The sequence below is a fragment of the Nakaseomyces glabratus genome, chromosome A, assembly GCF_010111755.1.
Source record: "Nakaseomyces glabratus chromosome A, complete sequence".
NCBI classification, from domain to species: Eukaryota; Fungi; Ascomycota; class Saccharomycetes; order Saccharomycetales; family Saccharomycetaceae; genus Nakaseomyces; species Nakaseomyces glabratus.
In genome coordinates, this window is record NC_088951.1 from 48,351 (window position 1) to 72,828 (window position 24,478).

At 39.2% G+C, this 24,478-nt stretch overlaps 7 protein-coding genes across 7 annotated transcripts; 2 read left to right on the forward strand and 5 right to left on the reverse strand.

Moving 5' to 3' along the window:
• Positions 1–292: 292 nt before the first annotated feature.
• Positions 293–2,647, reverse strand: LEU1 (3-isopropylmalate dehydratase LEU1; the record flags this gene model as incomplete). Its single annotated transcript, XM_444788.1, has 1 exon — positions 293–2,647. One exon carries the CDS (start codon positions 2,645–2,647, stop codon positions 293–295), a length of 2,355 nt encoding a protein of 784 aa, XP_444788.1.
• An 812-nt stretch (positions 2,648–3,459) lies between these two features.
• On the reverse strand, positions 3,460–6,669 carry KAP122 (Kap122p; the record flags this gene model as incomplete). The annotated part of the gene is made up of 1 exon (XM_444789.1): positions 3,460–6,669. The coding sequence occupies one exon, from the start codon at positions 6,667–6,669 to the stop codon at positions 3,460–3,462; it is 3,210 nt and encodes a 1,069-aa protein (XP_444789.1).
• Positions 6,670–7,853: 1,184 nt separating this feature from the next.
• Positions 7,854–8,618, forward strand: SCL1 (proteasome core particle subunit alpha 1; the record flags this gene model as incomplete). The annotated part of the gene is made up of 1 exon (XM_444790.1): positions 7,854–8,618. The coding sequence occupies one exon, from the start codon at positions 7,854–7,856 to the stop codon at positions 8,616–8,618; it is 765 nt and encodes a 254-aa protein (XP_444790.1).
• A 315-nt stretch (positions 8,619–8,933) lies between these two features.
• On the reverse strand, positions 8,934–10,328 carry ERG4 (delta(24(24(1)))-sterol reductase; the record flags this gene model as incomplete). Its single annotated transcript, XM_444791.1, has 1 exon — positions 8,934–10,328. The coding sequence occupies one exon, from the start codon at positions 10,326–10,328 to the stop codon at positions 8,934–8,936; it is 1,395 nt and encodes a 464-aa protein (XP_444791.1).
• Positions 10,329–13,854: 3,526 nt separating this feature from the next.
• PDR1 (drug-responsive transcription factor PDR1) lies at positions 13,855–17,178 on the forward strand (the record flags this gene model as incomplete). The annotated part of the gene is made up of 1 exon (XM_444792.1): positions 13,855–17,178. The coding sequence occupies one exon, from the start codon at positions 13,855–13,857 to the stop codon at positions 17,176–17,178; it is 3,324 nt and encodes a 1,107-aa protein (XP_444792.1).
• A 256-nt stretch (positions 17,179–17,434) lies between these two features.
• Positions 17,435–19,795, reverse strand: PUF4 (Puf4p; the record flags this gene model as incomplete). The annotated part of the gene is made up of 1 exon (XM_444793.1): positions 17,435–19,795. One exon carries the CDS (start codon positions 19,793–19,795, stop codon positions 17,435–17,437), a length of 2,361 nt encoding a protein of 786 aa, XP_444793.1.
• Positions 19,796–21,311: 1,516 nt separating this feature from the next.
• On the reverse strand, positions 21,312–24,020 carry PMA1 (H(+)-exporting P2-type ATPase PMA1; the record flags this gene model as incomplete). Its single annotated transcript, XM_444794.1, has 1 exon — positions 21,312–24,020. The coding sequence occupies one exon, from the start codon at positions 24,018–24,020 to the stop codon at positions 21,312–21,314; it is 2,709 nt and encodes a 902-aa protein (XP_444794.1).
• Between the last annotated feature and the right edge of the window lie 458 nt (positions 24,021–24,478).

The following is a 24,478-nucleotide window of genomic DNA, read 5'->3' on the forward strand; positions in this document are numbered from 1 at the left end:
TTGAATATTATTTATGATTGTATTACCGATCCAAACGCTTAGCGTAAGAACAGTATGTATTATGTGGTACCTTGAGCAGAATGCTTTAAAGCGGAACTTAGAGCAATTCTTCCAACTAGCAATGCTCCCTCTAATGCTATAAATAACTTATTATTTAAAACTTTGAGAGAATTGAACATTAATATTATAAAATTTTGATATAAATATGTGATAGAAAGAATACTTTCAATAAATAGAGATGCTAAATTTGGAAAGGTTAACAAAAAAAGACAGATATATATATATGAAAAGTTTACCAATCTTGATGAACAGTGTCATAAGTCGTTAATGGAGTTCTCTTTTTTGGGAACTGCTTGGCTGGGAAGTGTAGCAACTTAGAACCACCTTCATAAAATGAGTACTTTTCTCTTCTAATCTTTTCGTATTGGTCGATGTATTGTTCTTTCTGCAATGTGATGCCAATGTCATCTAGACCATTTACTAGACAATGCTTTCTGAATGCTTCAACTTCAAAATGTTCAACCAAAACATTGCCATCCGAATCAGAGATGGTTTGATCTGGTAAGTTAATAACGAGATTCTTACCAGCCTTTGCAACAGGAACTAGCTTGTTTACGATGGTATCTTGATCAATTCTAATTGGTAACAAACCATTCTTGAAACTGTTATTGTAGAAAATATCACCGAAAGATGGAGCAATAATTGACTTGATACCAAAATCTTTCAAAGCCCATGGGGCGTGTTCTCTAGAGGAACCACAACCAAAGTTGTCACCAGTAACAACGAGGACCTCAGCTTTCCTCCATGGGTTGACATTCAACACAAAATCTGTTTCTTTATCTTTTCCACTGTCATCCTTGACAAATCTCCATTCGTAAAATAGACCTGATCTCAAACCGGTTCTCTTAATTGTTTTCAAGAATTGTTTTGGAATAATAGCATCAGTATCAACGTTAGCCTTTTCAAGTGGAGCAGCCAAACCATTCAAAACGACAAATGGGTCCATACCACCAGCAACTGGCTTAGTATCGTCCGTCTTTAATCTTTTTGTTTCGGATTCGACTGGGATGTCCTTCAACTGATCATTCTCAACATCAGTTGGGGCATCACCGGGCTGTTGTGGTTCAGTGTGCTCATACGCAGCTTCTTCAAGTTCTTCGTCTTCATCAGAAGATATAGTAACTTTAGCATCGTCAGCGTTATTATATTTAAATTCTCTGATGTCTACAAAGTGACCTGCAACAGCTGTAGCAGCAGCCATGGCTGGAGACATTAAATGTGTACGAGATAAGGCACCTTGACGACCTTCAAAGTTTCTGTTGGAAGTGGAAGCACAACGTTCGTACTTGTCCAAAATATCTGGGTTCATACCTAGACACATAGAACAGCCAGCTTCTCTCCATTCAAAGCCAGCTGCAATGAAAACTTTATCAAGCCCTTCTTCTTCGGCTTGTACCTTGACTAAACCGGATCCTGGGACAACCATAGCTCTCTTGATATTTGGGGCAATCTTATGACCATTTAAGACCTTAGCGGCATTTCTCAAATCTTCAATACGGCCATTAGTACATGAACCAATGAAGACCTTGTCGACATAGATACTCTTCAATGGAGTGTTTGGTTTCAAGCCCATGTATTCGAGAGCTCTCTCCATACCGGACTTCTTGATTGGATCATCTACATTAGCTGGATCTGGAACTGATGCACTGATTGGTAGCGCATCTTGTGGAGAAGTACCCCAGGTAATAGTTGGAATAATTTCTGAACCTTTGATGACGATTTCGTGATCGAATTTGGCGCCCTCATCAGAATGCAAAGTCTTCCAGTAAGCAACAGCCTTGTCCCATTCGGCACCAGTTGGGGCCAATGGTCTTCCTTTGAAATATTCGAAAGTGACATTGTCTGGTTTGATCATACCAGCTCTTGCACCGGCCTCAATGGACATATTACACATAGACATACGAGCTTCCATAGATAAGTTCTCTATAGCTTCACCAGCAAATTCAATGACGGAACCAGTACCACCAGCAGTACCGATCACACCAATGATATGAAGAATCAAATCCTTAGATGTAATACCTGGGCTTAACTTACCGTCGACTCTAATTCTCATATTCTTGGATTTACTTTGAATGATAGTTTGGGTAGCCAAGACGTGTTCGACTTCGGAGGTACCGATACCGAATGCCAATGCACCGAATGCACCGTGAGTAGAAGTGTGGGAGTCACCACACACCACAGTGGTACCAGGTAAGGTGAAACCTTGCTCAGGACCAATAGTATGGACGATACCTTGTCTCTTCTCGGTTAGACCAAAGTATGGTACGCCAAATTGCTTGACGTTCTGTTCCAAAGTCTTCACTTGTAAGCGGGAGTCGGTTTGTGTAATGAAAGAGTCCAAGTTCTTGAAACTCTTTCTGGACTCGGTTGGGATGTTGTGGTCAACTGTGGCCAAAGTACAATCCACCCTTCTTACTGGTCTGTTCGCATTAGTCAAACCTTCAAAGGCCTGTGGAGAAGTAACCTCGTGCACTAGATGTCTGTCAATGTACAACAAGTAAGAGCCATTCTCATCCTTGTGCACCACATGCGCATCAAATACTTTATCATATAGGGTCCTAGGACCTTTAGTCTCTGTAGTAACCATCGGTTAATATTCTTTATAAGTCTTGCTTGTTCTTGTACATTCCAATTCTTCGGAGACAAGGCAAAGACCAATTCCAATAGCCTCCACTCAACTTATATACTTTTTTTTTTTTTTTGTTTGGGCTCCCAACATTGATCCAGAAGATGTGACTCGATTGTCCAAGGTTCCACTTCCAACCACCTTGGGTCCAACTCCACCGGCGTCCAACCCAAGCTCGACTCATTTACTCCTGCATCGCTCACTTGTGTTGGCAGTGGTAAGAACCAAATCCAACATCCCAACTGCAGCTCCGTCTAAGAAACGCTTGCGATGAGTATCAAATTTCAACTTTTTTTTCTTCAAATCCTGCAACAAGAGTTTGAAATTTTTCAGTTATTTTTTGGGATTTTTTTTTTTTCACAGCGATTTAGCTCCCCTAACCTCAGAGATCAGCGTACAACGCAAGCTAGCTTTTTCCTAGTTCTTAGGGGGGCTGCCCTGCTTTAGTAATGATCCGCTCGCATCTTTGAACTGGGCCGGTCTCGTCAAAGACTCATAACTTTCCACATCCATTCTGGGCTCTATAGAGTGGGTGGTAAGGGACGGGATGCCGGGACCGGCATACCGGGCGTGGTGTTGCCGGTACCGGGTTGTTTTGACGAAGGTTAGAGTCATTTTCGGGTTGATGTATTCGTTAGTTGCGATGCAAGTCATATGACAAAGTCCGCTCCAAAAGCCCTCTGCCGATGCCCATTGCCGATGCTCATGGAGTAGCTCATGGGGGGTGGGAAGGTGCCCACACTGCTTATCAGTGGGAATCCTTAGTAATAGGTCTAGTAGCCTGGCAGACCGCTGCACTCTAGCCACCAGGTCAGGATGACGTTTCCCGCTGCCCTGCTGCCGCGTGTGATGAAGAGCTTGTTGATGAACTTCTCGTGCGCCTGGGGCTTGTCTACGAGCTGTGGGAGGACAGCGACTAGCCAGCTCTTGAACTCTATCGGGAACTTGGCCACCAGCGTACGGATAAGCTCGGTGTATGCGTTGAGATCTGACCTCTGGGTGTGGTACAGACCAGCCATGACATGCGCGGTGAGTTGCGCACCAACAGCGGCCACTTGCTGCCGGGTGATCTCGAGCTCTTCCCTCGTGTACTTCTTGTTGTTCACCACTTTAGTCCAGAATTTTGTCACCGCAACAATCGTGAACTTCTCCTTGTGAGTCAGTAGTTGTAAAAACTCTTTCAGGATAAAGCTGGACCAGTATTGTGAGTACACCGCTATGCCGGGCTTGGTGTCCAGGATACTGTTGACAAAATTGACACATGTTTGCAATGAGTCAGGGTCCTGGACTATAACTTGGTGGTAATTACTGATCATGACTCGCTCGAAGATGACGTCGAACTCGGCAGAGGTCATTGTCGCTTTATAACAACTGAACAAGTTCTCCAACAAGTACACAAAGAAGGGAAGCGCCGGAGCTATGTCACAGGTCTGTAGATGTGTAAACACAAAATTGATGATCTCGTTCATGCTATAACGCAAGAAATATGGCTCTTCTTCGGGTAGCGTCAACGATTTCCCAAGGATCAGACAGCTGGCCTCAATCAAAGATGACGATTTCTGGAAATACGGATTCTGTAAAACCTTCTCGATTATCTGCATGATCTTGGCCCTGATACCTAACGGATCGGTGTTCCAATACTCACGGTACGGAGGCAGCAATTGGATTACCTTGGGATCGTCCATTTCTTGTGGATATACAAGACCGTTACCTAGTTCGGAGATACAGTCAAGGACACACTGGATATAGTTCTGTTTTTCTTGAATAGATAGGCCCGATCCCAAAGCTTGCTCTATTAGATTATTGAACATCATGACTAATTTGTCAATATTGCCGCCTTGAGCATCCGGCCCGTTCTCAAACTGACCTTGAATGATATACCCGATTGACCGTGTAAGACTGCGGCGTGTAAAATCGGAGCTTTGCTTGTCAGGAGACATGATACTATGCAAAAATGAGGTGAAGTTGTCCAAATAGGGATACAGTTCTTTTCTACAAACTGAGCAAAGTGTCGAAATGGTCTTAACTAGCATGCTCTCGACTTTAGTAAAGGCGTTTGCTCCCCCAGTAGAAAATGCACATTTTTCAAGACCTTGGACTAAAATCTCAATAGTACCACCAATTTGCTCGGGATTCTCCTTATAAAAGCCGGACAAAGAGCTCATCAAAGTTGTACTCGACCTCACAAAGTCAATTGACAGAGGTCCACTATTATCCAAACCTGTCCTTAATAGGGTTTGGACATTTGCAACTAAGAACTTAGCTGCTTCTAAGACGTCTAGGACCCAGAGACTCTCTGGAATATTGATGTCCTTTAATAACTTTTCCAACAGATATGACATTGTTTCAATATTGAAAAGCTCAGTTTCACTTGCGATTTCAGTAGATCCGACACCAGCAATAAGCACATTAGTTAAGTTTTCATTGCCAAGTACTAACCATAGGGATTGAGTTAAATCAGCAACCGCATTACGAAAATCTTCGAACTCATTGAGTACAGTTTTATCTTCTCCCATTTCAAGGAATAACTTCTTGTTAGAAAGAGATATCTTAGGAACATAAATATTAATCACTTGTTGAAAAATCTCAATTGACAACTGTTGAGAGTTCGGTTTCAATGATTCAAGGGCCAAATTAGAGTAACCTTCAGCTAGGTCCAACCAAAAATCAACCATTTTTAGTGAAAAGGATTCCTGAGAAACAGGGTGCAAAGGAAAGTTTGTCAATTGTAACAAAACCTTTATGTATTCTTGTGTATTATCAGATGCAGCCTGATCTTGTGTTTGAATTGTTGTAAATAATTTGTTGCATAGGTCCAAAGTATTGATTTGCAAGAAATCGCATACACAAATGGATAAATCCTTCAATTCTGAGTACATCTCATTTGTTACCAAATAGTTCATATATGCCAACATCCATTGATATTGGGACTTGTCAGCGTTAGTGTCTCCATGAGAAACACCTAAAAAAATTGTTTCCAATCTGCTACGTAGTTCGAAATTCATAAGTAGAGGGTCATTCGAGAAAATATGCGAAAAGATTGATATTACTTTTTCAGCACTACCATATTGTTCATTTTCATTAGATTGAAGCATGACTTTTAGTAATGATTCAAGCAGTTCGCTCAAATCCATCCTGCCCTGGGGTGAAACTTGCCTGCTAATAGAAATATAGTTTATCCAAGCATTGATACAGTTAAATAGGTTGTCATGCAATTGTGTAGCGTCTAAGTTTGATAGGTTAAAGATAATTAAAGCCATGGTTGAGATGTATAAGTGTTCATGAACGACACCATGGATAGAATTCATTGCATGTTTTTGAGTTTGGAATTTAGTCAAGTCCTCGACCAGAATTTCAGTAAATAGCAAGGACAATTGGTTCCTCACTGGAGATGAGCTAATAAATTCAATTAGCTGATTATATGGTACTTCAGAGTTGATAGTGTCTAAAATAATCTTGTCGGATTCAGAGTTGTTATTTGTGCCATACCAGTGAGATTTCTGATCGGTGCTCATCTGACTGCTAGCAATTGACAAATTAATCAGTGTGTTTAGTGGGTTATTCCAACTAGCAATAAAATCGTTCTCTGATGGGTTATTATTATTGATACTCACAAATAGTATTGAAAGATTGGACATTAGTTTCTTAATTACAATAGAATATGATGATAATGCTGAGGGATCATTGACTACATTTTCAAAGTATTGAACTAAGAAAGCTAAATTCAACCTAAATAAAGTGAACCCAAACTCTTCTTTCTTTAGATCATCATGATGCATGTTAATCTGTACAGCTAACGTGAGCGCACCAAAGTACTTGACATTGGTGGAATATGGCCCTGACAATAAGGCACTACCCAGGATCAACCCATCACCTGATTTCTGTATTCCTTGCAACACTTGTTGGATCTCGTTAAGATCTCTATTGGGTTTTGGAGAATACAACTCCTCAATGAGATTGACTACTTCTTCCACAGAACTCATCGAGCCTCTATATTTCCAGATATATTGTATAATAGCCTTTTTGTATTAATGACACCCAGCAAAATATGATTATAAGATATTCAGAAGTGGCTGTGATAAATAACGCTAACGAAAGAGCAATGACAGTATTGTCAAATGAGAATTCAATCAACACAATATTAATCGGAATAATGTCTACAGAACAACAATCATAAGCAATTTAATTGGGTGCGTTTTGACACATTTCTCACCAATTTCTCGATGGCCATCGCAAAGAGCATCTCAAGGTGCAAAATCTCGCGCTACTTTTATGTTTTTTCAGACATAAATTACGAAATGTCACATGACTAAAATAGTCACTGCAACATTTCTTAAAGAAGGCTCTTGTTGTTTGATACAGTATGTTGTGGGTCTACGTGCTAAATAGAATAATTGCTACACACATTTGTTACCGCTGTGCAAATACGTCTTGTATTAAAGTTTATTCTTTGATCATTATGGGAAAATTTTTGGTATTCTTCTGTAAGTTTTGAATAAAGTTACCAAACATTAAATTTCGAGTACTTCATAATTGGGTGGAGTGGGCGTAAAAAGCAATGTGTAATGCATTTCATATTCAAAGAAAAGCCACTTCCAAATCCAATAAAAATATACTATATCGTTTTTCTGGCCAACGGAATACTGCAAGACAATGAAAATTAATAAGGACTAAAAAAATTGCTATGCCTTTGCCTGGTAACCAACCAACAGAAAGATTGCTTGTTGTAAGAACAAGCGCTTGGTTTGATGGTATTGTATTTCTTAAAATAATGAAATAAATACATTACAGATCAGATAACTTCTAATCATGTGATCGCTATGTTTGCCATATTTGATACGAAATGGTACTCCTGTTTCATGCCTATGAACGACAAAGTAAAATCGGCACTTCTTGCCACTTCGAAACGTATAATGGCCAACAAGAGTAATAGCCCATTTACATTGAAGGGCATTGTAATTGTGCTCCATCGAAAAGTTTAATTACTTGAATATATTGTGCAAGAATTTATTTAATTGTGTGTCACTTATAACAGTAATTAGCAATTGAGTGAGGATCAGTTATAAGTTAGGTGATAACGAAAAGAAACTTTTGATAATATAAAGGGTTTGTGTTTTCGTATTTCTCCACTTTTGTCAAAAACAACATTTAAATAGTTTATTACACAATGTCTGGAGGTGCTGCTGCTGCTTCTGCTGCTGGTTATGATAGACATATTACAATTTTCTCACCGGAAGGTCGTCTATACCAAGTTGAATATGCTTTCAAGGCTACAAATCAGACAAACTTGAACTCGCTAGCAGTTAGAGGAAAAAACTGCAGTGTTATAATCAATCAAAAGAAAGTACCGGACAAATTGCTAGACCCTTCCACAGTGTCATACATTTTCAAGATATCGAAAACAATTGGTATGGTCGCCAACGGCCCTATTCCAGATGCTAGAAACGCAGCCGCAAGGGCCAAGGGTGAAGCAGCTGAGTTTCGTTACAAATATGGTTACGACATGCCTTGCGATGTTTTAGCTAAGAGAATGGCTAACCTTTCACAGATATACACACAAAGAGCATATATGAGACCCCTAGGAGTCATATTAACTTTTATCTCTGTTGACGAAGAATTAGGCCCTTCCATCTACAAGTGTGATCCAGCTGGTTATTATGTTGGTTACAAAGCTACTGCTACTGGTCCAAAACAACAGGAGCTAACTACAAGTCTAGAGAACTACTACAAGAAAAAAAATGTTGGCTCTCACTTGGATATGGAAGAATGGGAGAAAGTCGTTGAATTCGGAATTACACAGATGATTGATTCCCTAGGAACCGAATTTTCCAAAAAGGACCTAGAGATTGGTGTTGCTACCGAGAACAAATTCATCATATTGACTCCAGATGAGATCGAAGAAAGATTAGTCGCCATTGCAGAACAAGATTGAGAATTGCAATACTAGAATATATAGTTTATAGTCACCTTCATAATAAGATGTTATGTATTACGCAATCCCAAGTTTCATTAGCAACGTAACTCTCAAAATAGCAAAATTCTGTATAGTTCCCATGAACCGTTTTTCCTTATCGCTTTTCTTTCTTCGGTTGCAGTGAGATTTGAATATTGATTGATCGTTAATCTTTAACAACAATAATATATAAATATACTTTATATAGTTTATAAACATGATTATTTCATGACGTGCATATTTTTCATTTAACCATTATGGAAAGGGTTATAATGCATCTTTTCTTTATGGCATCTAGAAAACGTATGGAATGAACAAATATGGACAATGCTTGCAGTATTCAACCCAGTCCTTGCCGTACTTCTTCTCACACTTAGCTTGATCTCTTAGAGCTCTGTGAATCAATACAACAAAGAAGAAAATTGGGAAGAACCATGGGAAGAAAGAGTTAAAACCACAAGACATAGCCCAGATCAAAGATTGGGTCCAGTCAGCAGTATAATGAATCTTTCTGGCATATCTGTACCAACCGTCAATTAGCAAATATGATCCATTGGAAGTGACCATGTACTTTGGATCCTTTAACACTTGGTATGGCAAAAATGGGAAGGTCTTTCTGACAGTCTTATCGCCAGACATTTGTTTTCTGAAGGAGTTCTTTTGACCATTGGTGGTGTCAAAGAAATAGTAAGCTGTTAGAAGGACCACGTATAAAGATAGGTTGTATTGCCATGACCAGTTATATTCAGATGGATTATGGTAGTATAAGTACAAAGTACAGTGGCAGTATGTGTATGGAACACCTGCGATATTCCAGAAAATTAACATAAACCCGAATTTTTCGTAAGCCATATCCCAAGTTGGCACGATTAATTCTTCACCCTTAGCACAAGCGTTAGCGTACAGCCAGTGGGCTAACATGACGACACCTAATTGAGGGGTGACATAGCCATATGTTTCATATTGCTTGAAACAAGCACCTAAAGTGATAAAATATAGAGTAAACCATGGTAGTCTAACTTCGAAGAACATCTTCAAGTCAAGGATACCCCATCTAGGGTTCAATGGAGCTCCCATAAAGAAATCATAAAGATGGTTACCAGTCATTCTATGGTAGTCATGGGTAACAAATAGAGTCCAGATGTAAAGACCAATGGAAAAGGCAAAGCCAGATGCAATGGCACAAGTCATTATTCTTCCAAATCTGTCGATAATGGTGTATAACTTAAATACACCAGTAACATGTAGCAAAACAACTAATGCAGTAGAGGTATATAATGTCCACATAGCATTACAGTAGTAAGGTAGTTGCTTGTTCTTCAAGTGGGTCAATGGTTGACCTTTGGTCCAAACACCTGGCAGAGTGTAATAGAAGAAGATTTGGAAAGCCCAAAAAGTAAAGAAGATAACGAGATCATACTTTTCTGGGATAGCATTGTCACAGAATATATGGTAAAGTTTGCCGATGAATTGGGCCCAAGTTTCGTTCTGAGCTGGTAACGCAATTCTACCACCATAAAATTCAGCACATATCCACATGTAATACATTAACAATGGGAAGCCAATTAGCATACCCAGCACACCTGCTGTGCCACCAAATTCATATTCGATTTCCTCAGGTTTCAAGTACTTACCTTGTGGAAGAAATCCGGTCGATTGAGTCTTCTTCTCTTCTTTCGATCCGCTCATTGTTGATCTCAAAAAAAGTGTCTGTCTTGGTACAAGTCCGCTTTTGATGAATTGACCCAATAATAAATACAAGGATGTTACAATAATGCAAATTAAGTTCAATAGTGGGGTTTATATAAGTATTAAACCTATCACATTGTCAAGACAAACTACATTGTATATACGTTTATGTTTATCACTGGAGAAGAAAAAAATTGCTAAACGAGCGACCTTCCTCGGATACAAAAAAATTCCTTGAACTAATGAAAAATGTAAACACTTTCCCACGTCATTTTCATCAATTTGTCAACATGAATTCAATTGATTGTTACCTTTACTCCAAGTATTAATAACCTCTCAATCTTAATGCTAGGATTTCCTCCGTGGGGAGAACAAGGGACCTCCTATTGTCACTTTCTCGTGACACATAGTAATACTTTACAAATCTAGCTTTCAATCTTCGGATATATCGATTGATCACGATGATATATATATAGTTATACTACGGGATTACATTCAACGCATACGCCGAAATTTAATTGTAATGACTAGTGTAATTCTTGACTTACAGAACAACAAAATCTATACCCCACCGATTATTGTGTTGGTAATGTCTTCATTGTGTAGTTATCTTACTCGATCGCAAACTCTTCTATCATTTAATTACATCATGTGGTCATAATAGATTTTTTTTTATTCTTTTAGTCTGATATGTTTGTCATAATATATTATTATAGATTGCTTTTATCCCCATAAACTTTTAGTTATCAAGTTGAATATGGTAAGTCACTCTGGTGCGTTGACTTTTGAATCACCTACTAAGTAAAACATTATAAGCCCGTAGATTCCTAGGTTTATTTTTTGACCGAGAATAGTTCTTCAAAAGCTTTAGCGATAATTCGGGTGAGTTGACTTAAGTTATGGATCAACCGCTTGGAAAAGCTCAACTGCTATCTAAGGTAGCGAAGAGGATACAGGCACACAGGCACCTTGGGGAGTCTTAACTAAGCCAACACTAGAATCTAATTCGTTGGGGTACCTGGTCTAATGCTTGGAAGTATCGATCGCCAAGAAGAGAATAATACTCAGACTCGCCAGCATCCCTTCAAATACCTCAAAAATCTCTCTGTGTGTTTTCACTTCGGCCCTAGTCGTCCTAGGGGAACAGTGTTTTAGCAGCAGGCGCTAAAGTTACCAAGTTAGGGAAATGGGGTGTCTGTGCGGGAATTTTTCTGGACCCGCATTCTCCTTCTCGGCTATCACACTATCTTGTTGTACTCCTTTGCTGTCTGTTGCTCAGTTAGCGGAGTTTGAGCGGAGATAACCGGGGCGATATGCTGTATGTCTCTATGTACTGAAAAGAGAAGGAAGGGGAAGTGAGCAGAGACTAAGCATGTAATGATGCGCGGTTTTCCTCTCTGTACTATATTTAGGCTCTTGAGTAATTACAGGCGGGGGTGATCTTTTGTTGATTGCTAGGTTGCACATCTGTTGGCCCTGCTAGATCTCTAGGCGCTACCACGGTGACCCATGAACAGGTGAACATGAATATACATCGAGAAAGAAAGGGCGTAGTGAGTGAACGGCGGCAATTTATTTCCGTTCCACCCGCCCCCCCTTTTTTTTGTCTCTAAATTGTTTGTTTTTGTGTCAGGGGGAGTTTGGCGGCTAAACTAAAATGTATAAATAGCGCATGGAAAAACTGGTTTCTGGGTTGATATTTGTTCTTTCTTTCCCGTGTCTCCCAAAATCAGGACTCTTGCAGTGGTGTGCCTACCTTCGTTATTTCTTTGGTTTTTTTGTCGTTGCTTTTTCTGTTTGCGTTTAAAGTGCAATAGTGATTGGTTTTTATCTTTAGATTTTATTTTTTATGTCCTTATCACTAGGTCTCATTTTCATATAGCAATATTTTTGCTGTTTTTTTTTACTCCAGGCTTTTTACTAGTGCTATTAGATTTACTACTCATACTGTTGGGAATACTAATGCTAGTATAAGGTCATACCAGAACTTGGTCTCCGCTACAGGTTATAGGATCTACAAAAAAAATTGTAAAAGAAACAGATCAATTACAACTTCAAAGAAAGCAGGTCTGTTTGCTGTTTTTCTGTGATTTTTTTTTTTCTATTTTATACTGTTTTTATTGTCAATTGGAAGATGCAACAGAATTTTAACTATCATCGGGTATGATAAAATCAATTTGAAAAATATATATATATGGTGAAACTATGATAAAAATAATGCCACAAGCATTATCTAGGTGGCTGGGTGCCGGTAATCTGAGTTTGGATATATATATGCGTTTGATGAAGGCACAATGGTGGGGGTCCGATTTTAAAGATATTTTCCTTTTTTAGTTTTGTTATTATTTTTTGATATAAGCCGAATAATCATCTGAATCTAAAATTGAAATGAAAGACTTCGTTAGTTCTTTTCCTTTTTCAAGTGGGTATCTTTACACTACTGAGATGAAAGCAATAATTGTTGATTGTACCCATACAGAAGAAAACTTAGAAAAAATGAAATACTAGTACATTAAGAAAAAAACAGCAGAAAAAAAAAAAGAAAAGCTGAAGCATTATTATACATCGTAACAAACATTTCCTCATAGATCTAATCTTTTACTTCAGCAATTTCTAGTCTCTGCAACAAATTACACTAAAAAAATTACAAATCTTGCACGAGTATCATAACGATGCAGTGTCAAGGTCTGAGCATACTGAGGTTATTTTGTTGGCTTGTATTATCAGTTTCTTTTCTTTCTTCCTTTTTTGTTTTTTTTTTGTATTTCTTTTGGAGTTGTCCGTTTCCCGCAACCAGACAAAGACCCCAGTATTTGTAGACTCATTCCACGGAGCAAAATGTGCTATAAGGATTATTTCTCTGTGCTTCATTTTCTACCTCGTAGATTAGGTTACGTTCAAATTTTAAGTGGCAAAACCATATCCTGATCGTCAGTACTACACCTGAGTTGTCCCGATGAGCCTCCTATTCCGTGGAAAGATGGCTTTTCCTATTGATCTAAGTGGATAAGCAGGTATTGCGTTGATCATTATAATTGTGGGTAAAACTAGGTATTAGGTCCTTCTAATAGTCATCTTTATTGTTGTAAAAATTATTTCGATGGCGTATTCATAGAATCCGAACATATATACCAACCAAATGGATTTTAAAGGAAAAAGCAAATACATTAAGGTCTGTTGTAGGAAAAGACCATATTGATTTATCTATTTAGTTGAGTAACAGAAATCACATATAGTTTTAAATTTTTGGTAATCAAAGACACTTGAAACTATAAAACATTTGGTTGAAGAAGAAGTATTAACTTTGCTTGGAGAAAAGCGTGCCCACACTTGCTTGGTTTTCAGGATAATAACAAGCATAGAGGCGCTGTTATTACTTAAACAATTTTTAAGTAACACATTCAAACTTCCATTACTTCGTACCCCATATCGTATTGCCATTGTGATATGGAATTAGTGTTTTATTCTGCCTTTTTTTTTAGAATATATTGGTAAAGTCATTCTTTAGCTACGTTATTGAGAGAATATGCAAACATTAGAAACTACATCAAAATCAAATCCAGGGGAAGTCAAAGCACAGAAGCCTAGTACAAGAAGAACAAAAGTTGGAAAAGCTTGTGATAGCTGTAGAAGGAGGAAAATAAAATGTAATGGGCTAAAACCTTGTCCATCTTGTACAATCTATGGCTGTGAATGTACATATACTGATGCAAAATCGACAAAAAATCTCAAATCAAATGATGCAGGTAAATCAAAACCAACAGGGAGAGTATCAAAGAATAAAGAAACTACTAGAGTCGACAAAGATATTAGGAAATTAGAGCAGCAGTATGTCCCTATTAATGCTAATATTCATGTTGGTCCCAGGTTCCCCTCCGAGAATATATTGAATGGATATCCACAATGTGGAGCACCACAGAACAATGTTGTGGGTAATCCACTAGCGGTTAATACTCAATGCCATAGAGGTCTTTCTGAAACTCCTATGTCCTCAACATTCAAAGAATCTAACTTAAGAGATGATCGGCTACTACAGTCATCAGATACAGATGATATGAGGAATGGTGACTCGGAAGAAAGGGACTTGAAAGGGAGTGACAGCGAGAATGTCAAAAGTAAAGACAATAAAAGTGATCCTTTGATTATATACAAAGATGATACACATATTGAAAGCACGGTTAATAAACTAACACAGGCAGTTAATGAACTCAAATCACTTCAAAATGCACCCAGTTCGATAAAATCATCCATTGACGCCATTGAGTTACAACTTAGAAACATTTTAGACAACTGGAAACCAGAGGTAGATTTCGAGAAAGCAAAGATTAATGAAAGTGCCACCACTAAGTCACTTGAAACAAACTTGCTGAGGAATAAATACACTAATCACGTTCATTTAACAAGATTTAGGATATGGATAGATTATAAAAATGCGAACAAAAACAATCATTTTATGGGAGAGTGTGGATTTAGTCTTGCAGAATCTTTTTTTGCTTCTAATCAGCCATTGGTCGATGAATTGTTTGGGTTGTATTCCCAGGTAGAGGCCTTTTCTTTGCAAGGTCTTGGTTACTGTGTTCACCTTTATGAGCCATATATGAAAACTGAGGAAGCGATAAAACTGATGAAAGAGACCTTATATATTATACTACGGTTTATTGATATATGTGTTCACCATATCAATGAAGAGTCGATATCGATTGCCAACCCGTTAGAAACATATTTACGAAAAAAACATCTAATGCCTATGACTCCTACACCAAGGTCGTCCTATGGAAGTCCACAAAGTGCTAGTACAAAGAGCTTGGTAAGTAAGATAATAGAGAGAATACCGCAACCGTTTATTGAGAGTGTAACTAATGTGTCGAGTCTTCAACTATTAGATCTTCGAGATGACGAGTCAAAAATGTTTGGAACATTGCTGAACATGTGTAAGTCTATAAGGCGAAAATTTGACTCTGTTATGAGCGATTACGATTCCATTGTCACAGAAAAATCCGAAGGCGAACAAAATGATGGTAAAGTAACTGTAGCTGAGTTCACATCTTTGTGTGAAGCGGAAGAAATGCTCTTAGCATTATGCTATAACTATTATAATCTGACGTTATACAGTTTCTTTGAATTTGGGACTAATATTGAATACATGGAACATCTGTTGCTTCTTCTTGAAGAACAGCTTGCTCTCGACGAATACTATGGTTTTGAAAAGGTCTTGAATGTAGCTGTTGCAAATGCTAAAAAAATGGGTTTCCACCGTTGGGAGTTTTACGTCGGCTATGAAGAGTCGACTGCTGAAAAGAGGCGGCTACTATGGTGGAAGTTATACAATTATGAAAAAGCCAGTACTATGAAGAAGGGTTTTTTTTCTGTGATTGATGATGCTACTGTCAACTGTTTATTACCTAAGATTTTTAGAAACTTTGGCTATCTGGATAGGGTGGAGTTTCTAGAAAATATTCAAAAGCCAATGGATCTTAGTGTGTTTTCCGATGTTCCAATTTCTGTCCTTTGTAAATACGGTGAGTTGGCCCTTACAATAGTTACCAGTGAGTTTCATGAAAAATTTTTATATGCTGATAGATACACTTCTATTCGAAATTCCGCGAAACCGCCGACATTAAAAAACCAATTAATTAAGGAAATTGTGGATGGTATAGCTTATACAGAGACATCATATGAGGCAATCAGAAAGCAAACTGCAAAACTATGGGATATTGCATTAGGTAAGGTGACCAAAGATAAAATCAATAAAGAAGATACAGCAGCAGCTAGCAAATTTACTTTGAGTTATGAATATCACAGATTCAGGCTAATCAATATGGCAGACAATTTAATTGCTAGACTAATGGTGAAACCAAAATCAGATTGGCTAATATCAGTCATGAAGGGGCATCTTAACAGACTATATGAGCACTGGAAAGTAATGAATGAAATTATCCTAAGTATGGACAACGATTATTCAATTGCAACAACGTTCGAATATTATGCACCATCATGTCTGTGTTTAGCTACGCAGACTTTCCTTATTGTGAGGAATATGGAAATGGATGATGTCAAGATGATGGTTGCAGTATATAAAAGATTTCTTAACCTAGGAATGTTTTTGCAGAGTGCCAAAGTATGCAGCCTTGCCGATAGTCATACATTCAGAGATTTTTCTAGATCTTTTTCCTTTATTACGATAATTTCAAGATTGATGATAATCGAATTTATGCAAATTAAAGAATTGACGAAGGTAGAGTTTATTGAGAAGTTTTCTGAAGTATGCCCTGACCTTGCAGATCTACCTCCGATGCTTCTAGATCCAAACTCTTGCTTATATTTTTCATTGTTACAGCAGATTAAGAAATCTGGTTTTACGTTGTCATTCAAAAAAATTCTTGAAGACGCTAGAATGATGGACTTCAATTACGACCGCAATTTGGACTCAGAGGCCATTAAAAAGTGCAATGGTGAATTTAGCAAGTCAATGCCTTCCTGTACCAATGTCTCAGATACCACCACCGCTGTTTCTGACAATAGTGCTAAGAAGAAAGCTTCAATGGGGTCGGCGAGGGTAAATTCAACTGATACACTAACTGCATCTCCCTTATCGGGCTTAAGGAATCAAACGCAGTTGGATTCTAAAGACAGTGTTCCATCTCTCGAGGCTTATACACCAATTGATTCTGTCTCTGACGTGCCCACTGGGGAGATCAACGTTCCATTCCCTCCTGTTTATAATCAAAATGGATTGGATCAGCAAACCACTTATAATTTGGGAACTTTAGATGAGTTTGTTAACAAGGGAGATTTGAATGAACTCTATAATAGCCTATGGGGTGACCTATTTTCTGATGTTTACTTGTGATGCTATTAATTTAGACAGTGTGCATAGCCTGTATAATTTTATATTTAATCTGAAAAATCATTTTTTAGTGGTTATGTTGCATAATTTTACATGAGACTTAGACTACCTCAAATTAGCGATAACACTACAATATCTCTCATTAAAAAATTGTAGTTTAATATATGATGATTATTAAAACGTATTGTACAAATTATAACTTATAAAAGAAAAACCCTTCGATTCTGAATGAAGATTCTAACAGCAAAACTGTTTGGGTTTATTCAATATTAAGGATACCCATTATCCTTTTTCCGTGAGGAGTGTTTCTAATATTACCAACTAGTAGTGGTGTAACCAAGTCAACCAATTTCTTATACATATAAGGATTTGTGTCGCGACTAATATCCAATGCAGTCTGTAGCACATAGTTACCGAAGCTATCGTTTAACAGAGCTTGAACCTCAGCACTACCTTCGTTGATCAGTTCATTTATTATAGTTTCTGATACTACAGGAGTTCTTAATACCTTCTCAACAACGTTGGATCCAAACTTATGTACCGAAAGTTCGGTAAATCTAGGTTTCAATTGATTGACTATCTTGTAAGTGTAGTCATAATCATTTCTCTCCGTTTCTTTGGAGATAATATATTGAACCACATAATTACCAAAAGGATCAAAGGTTAGCATGTCGATATATTTCAGTAGCTTTTCACAGAGGTCTTTAAATTGAGTCTTGGTTCCGTGATCCAAACAACGCTGTAATACACAGCACCCATGTCTATGAGTGGCTATTTCACCACATTCATTGCCAGCAGCGTCGAAGATAAACTGTGAATCTTCTGGATTCAACTTCTGCAAACATTTTTGAATTACATGATTACCATTTAAGTCCTTACTTAAAATAACAGTATCGGGTTGCAAGGATTTAACGACAATTTCGGCTTCCTCTTTGGTGCTTATACATTCGATGAGCTTTTGAAGTGCTCTAGTACCATGTGGATCCTTCGAAATTTCAACCATTTTTGGAGCAGCTATTTTGGCAAGTTCGACACGTTGGTCGTCTGTAACTCTTTCAAGAAGCTTCTGAATCAAATAATTACCAAAAGAATCAGTCATTAATTCCACAGTGTATTCTTTGGTCTCTTCGAAAATAGCATCCGATGCTTTTTTACCAAGGACATCAAGTTGTTTTTGCAAAAACCTGCAGCCATGTTGGTCCTTGCATAACGAATAAATGTTTCCAATAAATTGGTCTAATGTCGCATCAGCGTATTGAGAGTTATCCATTTTTCTTTGTCTGTCTTCATGGTTGTAATAATTGTTGTTTCTTCTACCTCTATGTCTGTTATTGTAATGGCCTTTGTCGTGCTTGTCGTGCATGCCATCCTTTGATCTTGGATATTGAGATTGAGGGCCCTGATTCATCCCTGCTGAGTGAGGCATCATGCCATTAAATGCTGGGTTACCATACATCCATGGTGGGGGAGTTCCATTTTGCTGGTGTTGCATGACAGGAAACCCTTGTGGAATCATGGCAACATTCTCATCCTTTTTTCCTTCTCCCGATTCAGGACGCATACCTTTCATAAACTCAGGCATTGGGCCTATTTGAATAGGTGAGTGGGTCATAGGAATTGGGGAATGTGGATGCATAGGAGGAGCTGGGCCTCCTAAAGTTGGTGAAAATGACTGGAATGGAGCGCCGAAATCGCCAAATGCACCTGGGAACGGCGATCTTACACCATAGCCTGAATGAGGTATCTGGTGTGGACCAACCCCTGGAACGGGACTGCCTTGAAATGGAGGTCCTCCATATGGATATGCGGCTGTGTAGTTCACTGGGACGTTTTGAATATCTGCAGTGGCATTGGTACCCTTTTCGGTGTCTTTCGTGTCTTTTCCTTCAGATAGCGTTGAATCAGCTTTATCGAAAGAAATAGATTGTGTTCTATTCTTGGCAGTTTCAAAATTCTTTTCTGGTAGGTCGTTTACAGACGTTGGAATACCGTCAGATATTGCTGAGTCACTAATAGTACTAGTAGAAATTGCATGAAATGTCTGTCTTCTAAATGCGCCAGCAGTTGGTGCTGCATCTTTTTCAGTTAGTTTTGATCCATTATCTTCTGGAACAGCACCTGTGTTGCCTGCGACATCAATAGCAGCTGAGGCTTGTAGGTTTGATGAGTTCCACAACTGATCATTACTTGGAACAAATGGATCATTTATACCAGTGCTGTTTTCTCCATCTGGGACCACTCCAAGAGGTGGGAATGAAGCACCGAGAGGCGGAAACATTGAAGCATCATTGGAGTTATTGAACACAGTTGGAATTCTTCCATTGCCACTGGGATTGGGCATATTTTCTTGGAATTCTGGTGGATGGAAAAACCCCTGTGGATGTGGCATGTGCATCATTTGCGAATAGGGCATAAAACCGTACATTTGTGGTGGTGGGAACATGTGTGATGGAGAGGTAGATTGCATGGCCGTTGGTGCATGCTGAGTTGGTTGATCACCCGTAGCTGGTGGTTCTGGTGATTCAACATCATCCATATGTAGTTGCTCTAGAGCTGAGTTTACAGTTTCTGCAACAACTTTGTCATCAATTTTTTCTTGATTCTGAGTCTTATCTGTCATGATTTAAAATACAAGGATAGGTGCAAATTAGGTAAATTGATTATAATGTTATGTTGGTAATGAAATGCAATTAATATGAGTTTGGATCAGTAACACTTTCTAATCTTTCTGTATTCTAATGTACAATGAATATGTTTTTCCAAGGAGAGTGTTGATTCGATAAAACAAGTAGCCTTAGAACTTGAAATGAAAATAATAAAAACGGAATGGTTCTTGAAAAGTAGATCTGGCTTCAAAAATAAAAGTACAACTTAGAATAGTTCAACTGTTAATCAATAATTTACAATAATGGAACTGAAAACAAATAATGTACAAAAAAAAGTTTAACGGGAGCAGCAGTTTAATGAAAAAAGCTTTCTTAGAACACTAACTAGTTGTTTTGTGTATGATTACGTCAGAGTGTTTAAATTATGCTTCTTACCTCCTAATATCTCTTCTCGAAGTCAATTTATAGTTGAAGGATAATAATATTTCCCTAAAGTCCTGGTCGTTCTTCTTTACTTACTGTTTGATCTCTATGTCTCCAGAACAGAAATAGTATGGTAAATCAAGTAGCTGACCGCTGCCAGTGCTTTACATTGTAACCACAGCGGCATTATTCAGGAAGAGCGGCCACTAAGCTGGGGGGGTCCTGGATTCTGATCCCAAGAGAGGCTAGCAAGACAATAGCTCATCGACTCGGTTTGGGTTACTCTGATGGAACTTCCCTCGCTGCGCGCTGTAACTTCTGACTTCCTGCGAAAAGAAAAATTTGCAGCTCGTATGATGTGATCTGAGACTTAACTAGTATAATGGAGAACCATACTTGACAGGCCCTTGGTTGGGTGGAATTTTGACGGATCTTATACAGGACGATCTGATATGATGGTTAATATGTTTATAAAATAAATATATTTTTTATTATTATTAAAAGTGTGTGCATGTTTAAAAAAATAAAATAATATTACTGTGCTTCAAAAATTATAATATGGTAATGATAAAAAAGAATAAAATAAATGTGCTTGCTTCTATATTAATAACGATTCTACACTGACGTTGTCAAGGTAAACAAAACGAGAGATTAAGGATTTCCCAAAAAAAGGATGATCTGCTGCTAATAACCATGGTTGTGAGTTAAACAAAACCTGCCAACAGGTGAGTTGTATCAATCGATTGAGATAGAAAAGAATCGCCTAATTAAGAAAAATTAATAAAAGGTATTGTGTGTGTGTGTTTTAAGAATTATTAATTTCAATTAATGAAGTGATTTTACCCATAGCTCAAAAGTTTAGTACGGAAAAGAATTGGCAAGGGAGATTAGCTCACACGTCAATTAGCAACGAACTTTCAAAAACGATTGAAAGAAATCCATGATTTTTTTGTTTATTCAGTATTAAGGACAACGCCAAATGCGTATAAGTTCCCGGAAAAACAAAGATAGAAAAAAAATCAAAATTAGAATTAGTACAACAGAAAAGGAGAAAGAATTAAACAGAAATGAAGAAAAATCTCATTGGAAAGTTTGCCACTAACACGATTAGTTTTCCTTTTCGTGTTGAGTGGAGACTCTTTGCATAGCAGCCAAGAAATCTTCGACAGATCTGGTGGACTTCTCTTCCTTCAATGGCTTACCGTTCATTAGTCTGTCGAAAACAACGGATTCAGACATGATGTAGTAGAAACCACCCAAGACACAGAAGACACCGATAGACCAGATGTAGATCTTAACAACGGTGACAATGTCGGTCCAGTTTTGAGAGAACCAGCCGAATAGAGTGAACATGGTAGCAATGATGTCAACGGCGAACACAGCACCGGCCAATTGCCAGGATGGGATGGAAGACCAGAATGGACCAACGGCTCTGGTGACGAAAATCAACCAGTTTTCAGTCAAAGAGATTTGCAAGAAAAGAACACCGTCAATGGAACCGAAGTTTTGGATGATACCACCTCTTGGCAAGAACATGGTAGTCAAACAGATCCAGGTACCGATAGCCAACACAATACCCAAGATAATGGACATACCCCATAGTCTTGGTAGGTTCCACTTAACAGGAGTTTGAGAGAATGGAGCGTTGTCGTAAGCAATGGCCAAAGTAGCGACGTCGGCGAAAATGGCAATGAAAACAATCAACTCAATGTCCAAGGAGTGGTTCAAGATGATAATCCATAGACCCAAGAACAATTCCAAGTGAAGAGACAAAGCGATACGGTAGACAACGTAAGAGTACATTCTGTGGAAAATTTGTCTGGAGGTCTTCAAAGCATCGATGATAGCAGACAAACCTGGGGCCAAGAAAACAATATCAGCAGCGGATCTAGCAGCATCAGAAGCACCTTCGACAGCGATACCAGTGTCAGCCTTCTTCAAAGATGGGGCATCGTTAACACCGTCACCAGTCATAGCAACCAAGTAACCTCTGTTTTGCAAAATTTCGACGACCTTGTACTTGTGTTGTGGGAAAACTTCAGCGAAACCATCGGCGTTTTCAACAAAGTCAGCCAATTCAGAACCTGGCATGTCACCACCACCACCTAGACCTAGTCTTTCAGCGTTGTAAATGTTGGTACCTAGACCCAATTGTCTACAGGTTTCCTTAGCGATACCGACGGCATCACCAGTTAACATCTTAACTCTCAAACCTAGTCTTCTAGCTTCGTTAACAGTTTCAGCAGTGTCATCTCTTGGTGGATCCATACATGGCATAACACCCAAGATTTCCCAGTGACCTTCACCTCTCTTTCTGGCGACACCAAGGGCTCTGAAACCTCTGGAAGCCAATTCAGCGACCTTGTTTTCGTAGTTTTCGTGGACATCTTCTGGGATTGGGTGGTCTTCTTCGACAGTCTTTAGGACGAACAATGGAGCACCCTTAACACAGACGATTCTTTCACCTTCTGGGGATTCAACAACAGCGGTAACCTTCTTGGAGACAGGGTCGAATGGGTGGAACTCAATGACCTTGTACTTGGTCAAAGCGTCCTTAGCCTTTGGATAGTTGATCAAGGACTTCAAGAAAGCCTTGTCGATAGCATCTAGACCCTTCTTCTTTCTGGAAGCAGCCAAACAAGCGGTCAACATCAAGTCATCTGCAGAGACACCTTCGACAGTGTATGGTTCGTGCAAAGAAAGCTTGTTCTTGGTCAAAGTACCGGTCTTGTCGGAACACAAGATTTCGACACCAGCCAAGGATTCAATAGCGGACAACTTTTGGACGATGGCTTGCTTCTTAGCCAAGTAAGCAGCACCGACAGCCATGGTGGTGGTAACGACAGCTGGCAAACCGACTGGGACACCGATAATGGTAATACCTAGAGTAAATCTCAAGATCTTAACGATGTTGTCAGTTCTGTAGAAACAAGCAGCCCAGACACCCAACAAGGTGACAATGACCAAAACCAATAGCAAGATACCGATACCGTTCAAGACTTCAGTGAAGTGACCTTGACCACCGGAGGCCTTGTTGACCAAAGCGGCGGCTCTACCGACGAAGGTGTTGTCACCGGTAGCGGTAACGACCATGAAGGCTTCACCTCTCTTGACAGTGGAGGAAGAGAAAGTTTGGTCACCGTAACCCTTGTCAACAGCCAGGGATTCACCAGTGATAGCGGATTGATCGACTTGTAGGAAACAGTTTTCAGTGACTAGACGACCATCGGCTGGGATGATGGTACCGTCTTCCAATTGCAAGATATCACCAGGGACAACCTCGTTAGCTGGGACTTCGACCAATTGACCATCTCTGATGACAACGGCGACGTTAGCCAAGGTTTTCTTTAGTTCGTCGACGATGGAACCGGCTTGGAATTCTTGGATGAAACCGACACAGGCGTTCAACATTAGCAGACCACAGATAACACCGAAATCGACCCAGTCAGACAGACCGGCGGCCAAGATAGCGGCGGCTTCCATAACGAATTGGATAGGACCAACGAAGAACATGACGAACTTGACGATCATGGACTCTCTTTCGTCGGCCATTTGGTTCAGACCGTACTTCTTACGTCTGTGAGCGACCTCGTCGGAGGTCAAACCGTAGGATGGGTCGGTTTGCAAGTACTCCTCTGGGACGACACGGGCGGAGCCAGTGTGGTGGCCCTCGTCCTCGCTGTCGTCGTCGTCGCCCATACCGTGGTGGGATTGCAACTCCTCGATCAAGGCGTCGATGTCGTCATCCTCGGACATCTCCTCGTCTTCGTAGACGTCCTGAGGTGGCTTCTCGTTGTTGGATTCAACGTCGGACATTTAGTATATAGTAGTTGGTGTGTGTATATCCGTTTAGTTAGTGTCTTGCGAGAAGGGAAAAATATTCTTGTCCCACTGCCAGCAAGGTACCCTCCTTTTATAGTTGAAATTTGGGTGGATGGGTAGTTCCAGTTTGCAATTGCAATTACAACAGTTACAAGCTTACAACTACAACAACTACAGCAACTACAGCTAGGGCTATGAAAAAAAATTTTCAGATGACGTATTGTTGTTCAAAATAGCGCACTTCCTAATTCGTCAACAAACAAACAATTCCCAAACGGGAAGTTCCTTGTTTACAGCATTACAGCATTACAGCATATTGTTGTGGAAGTTGAAGTTGAAGCTTGTTGTAGTAGTAGTAGTAGTAGCAGCTTGTAGTTTGTTGTAGTTTGTTGTGTAGCAGCTTGTAGTAGTAGTTCGTTGTAGTTTGTTGTGTAGCTTGTAGCAGCTTATCC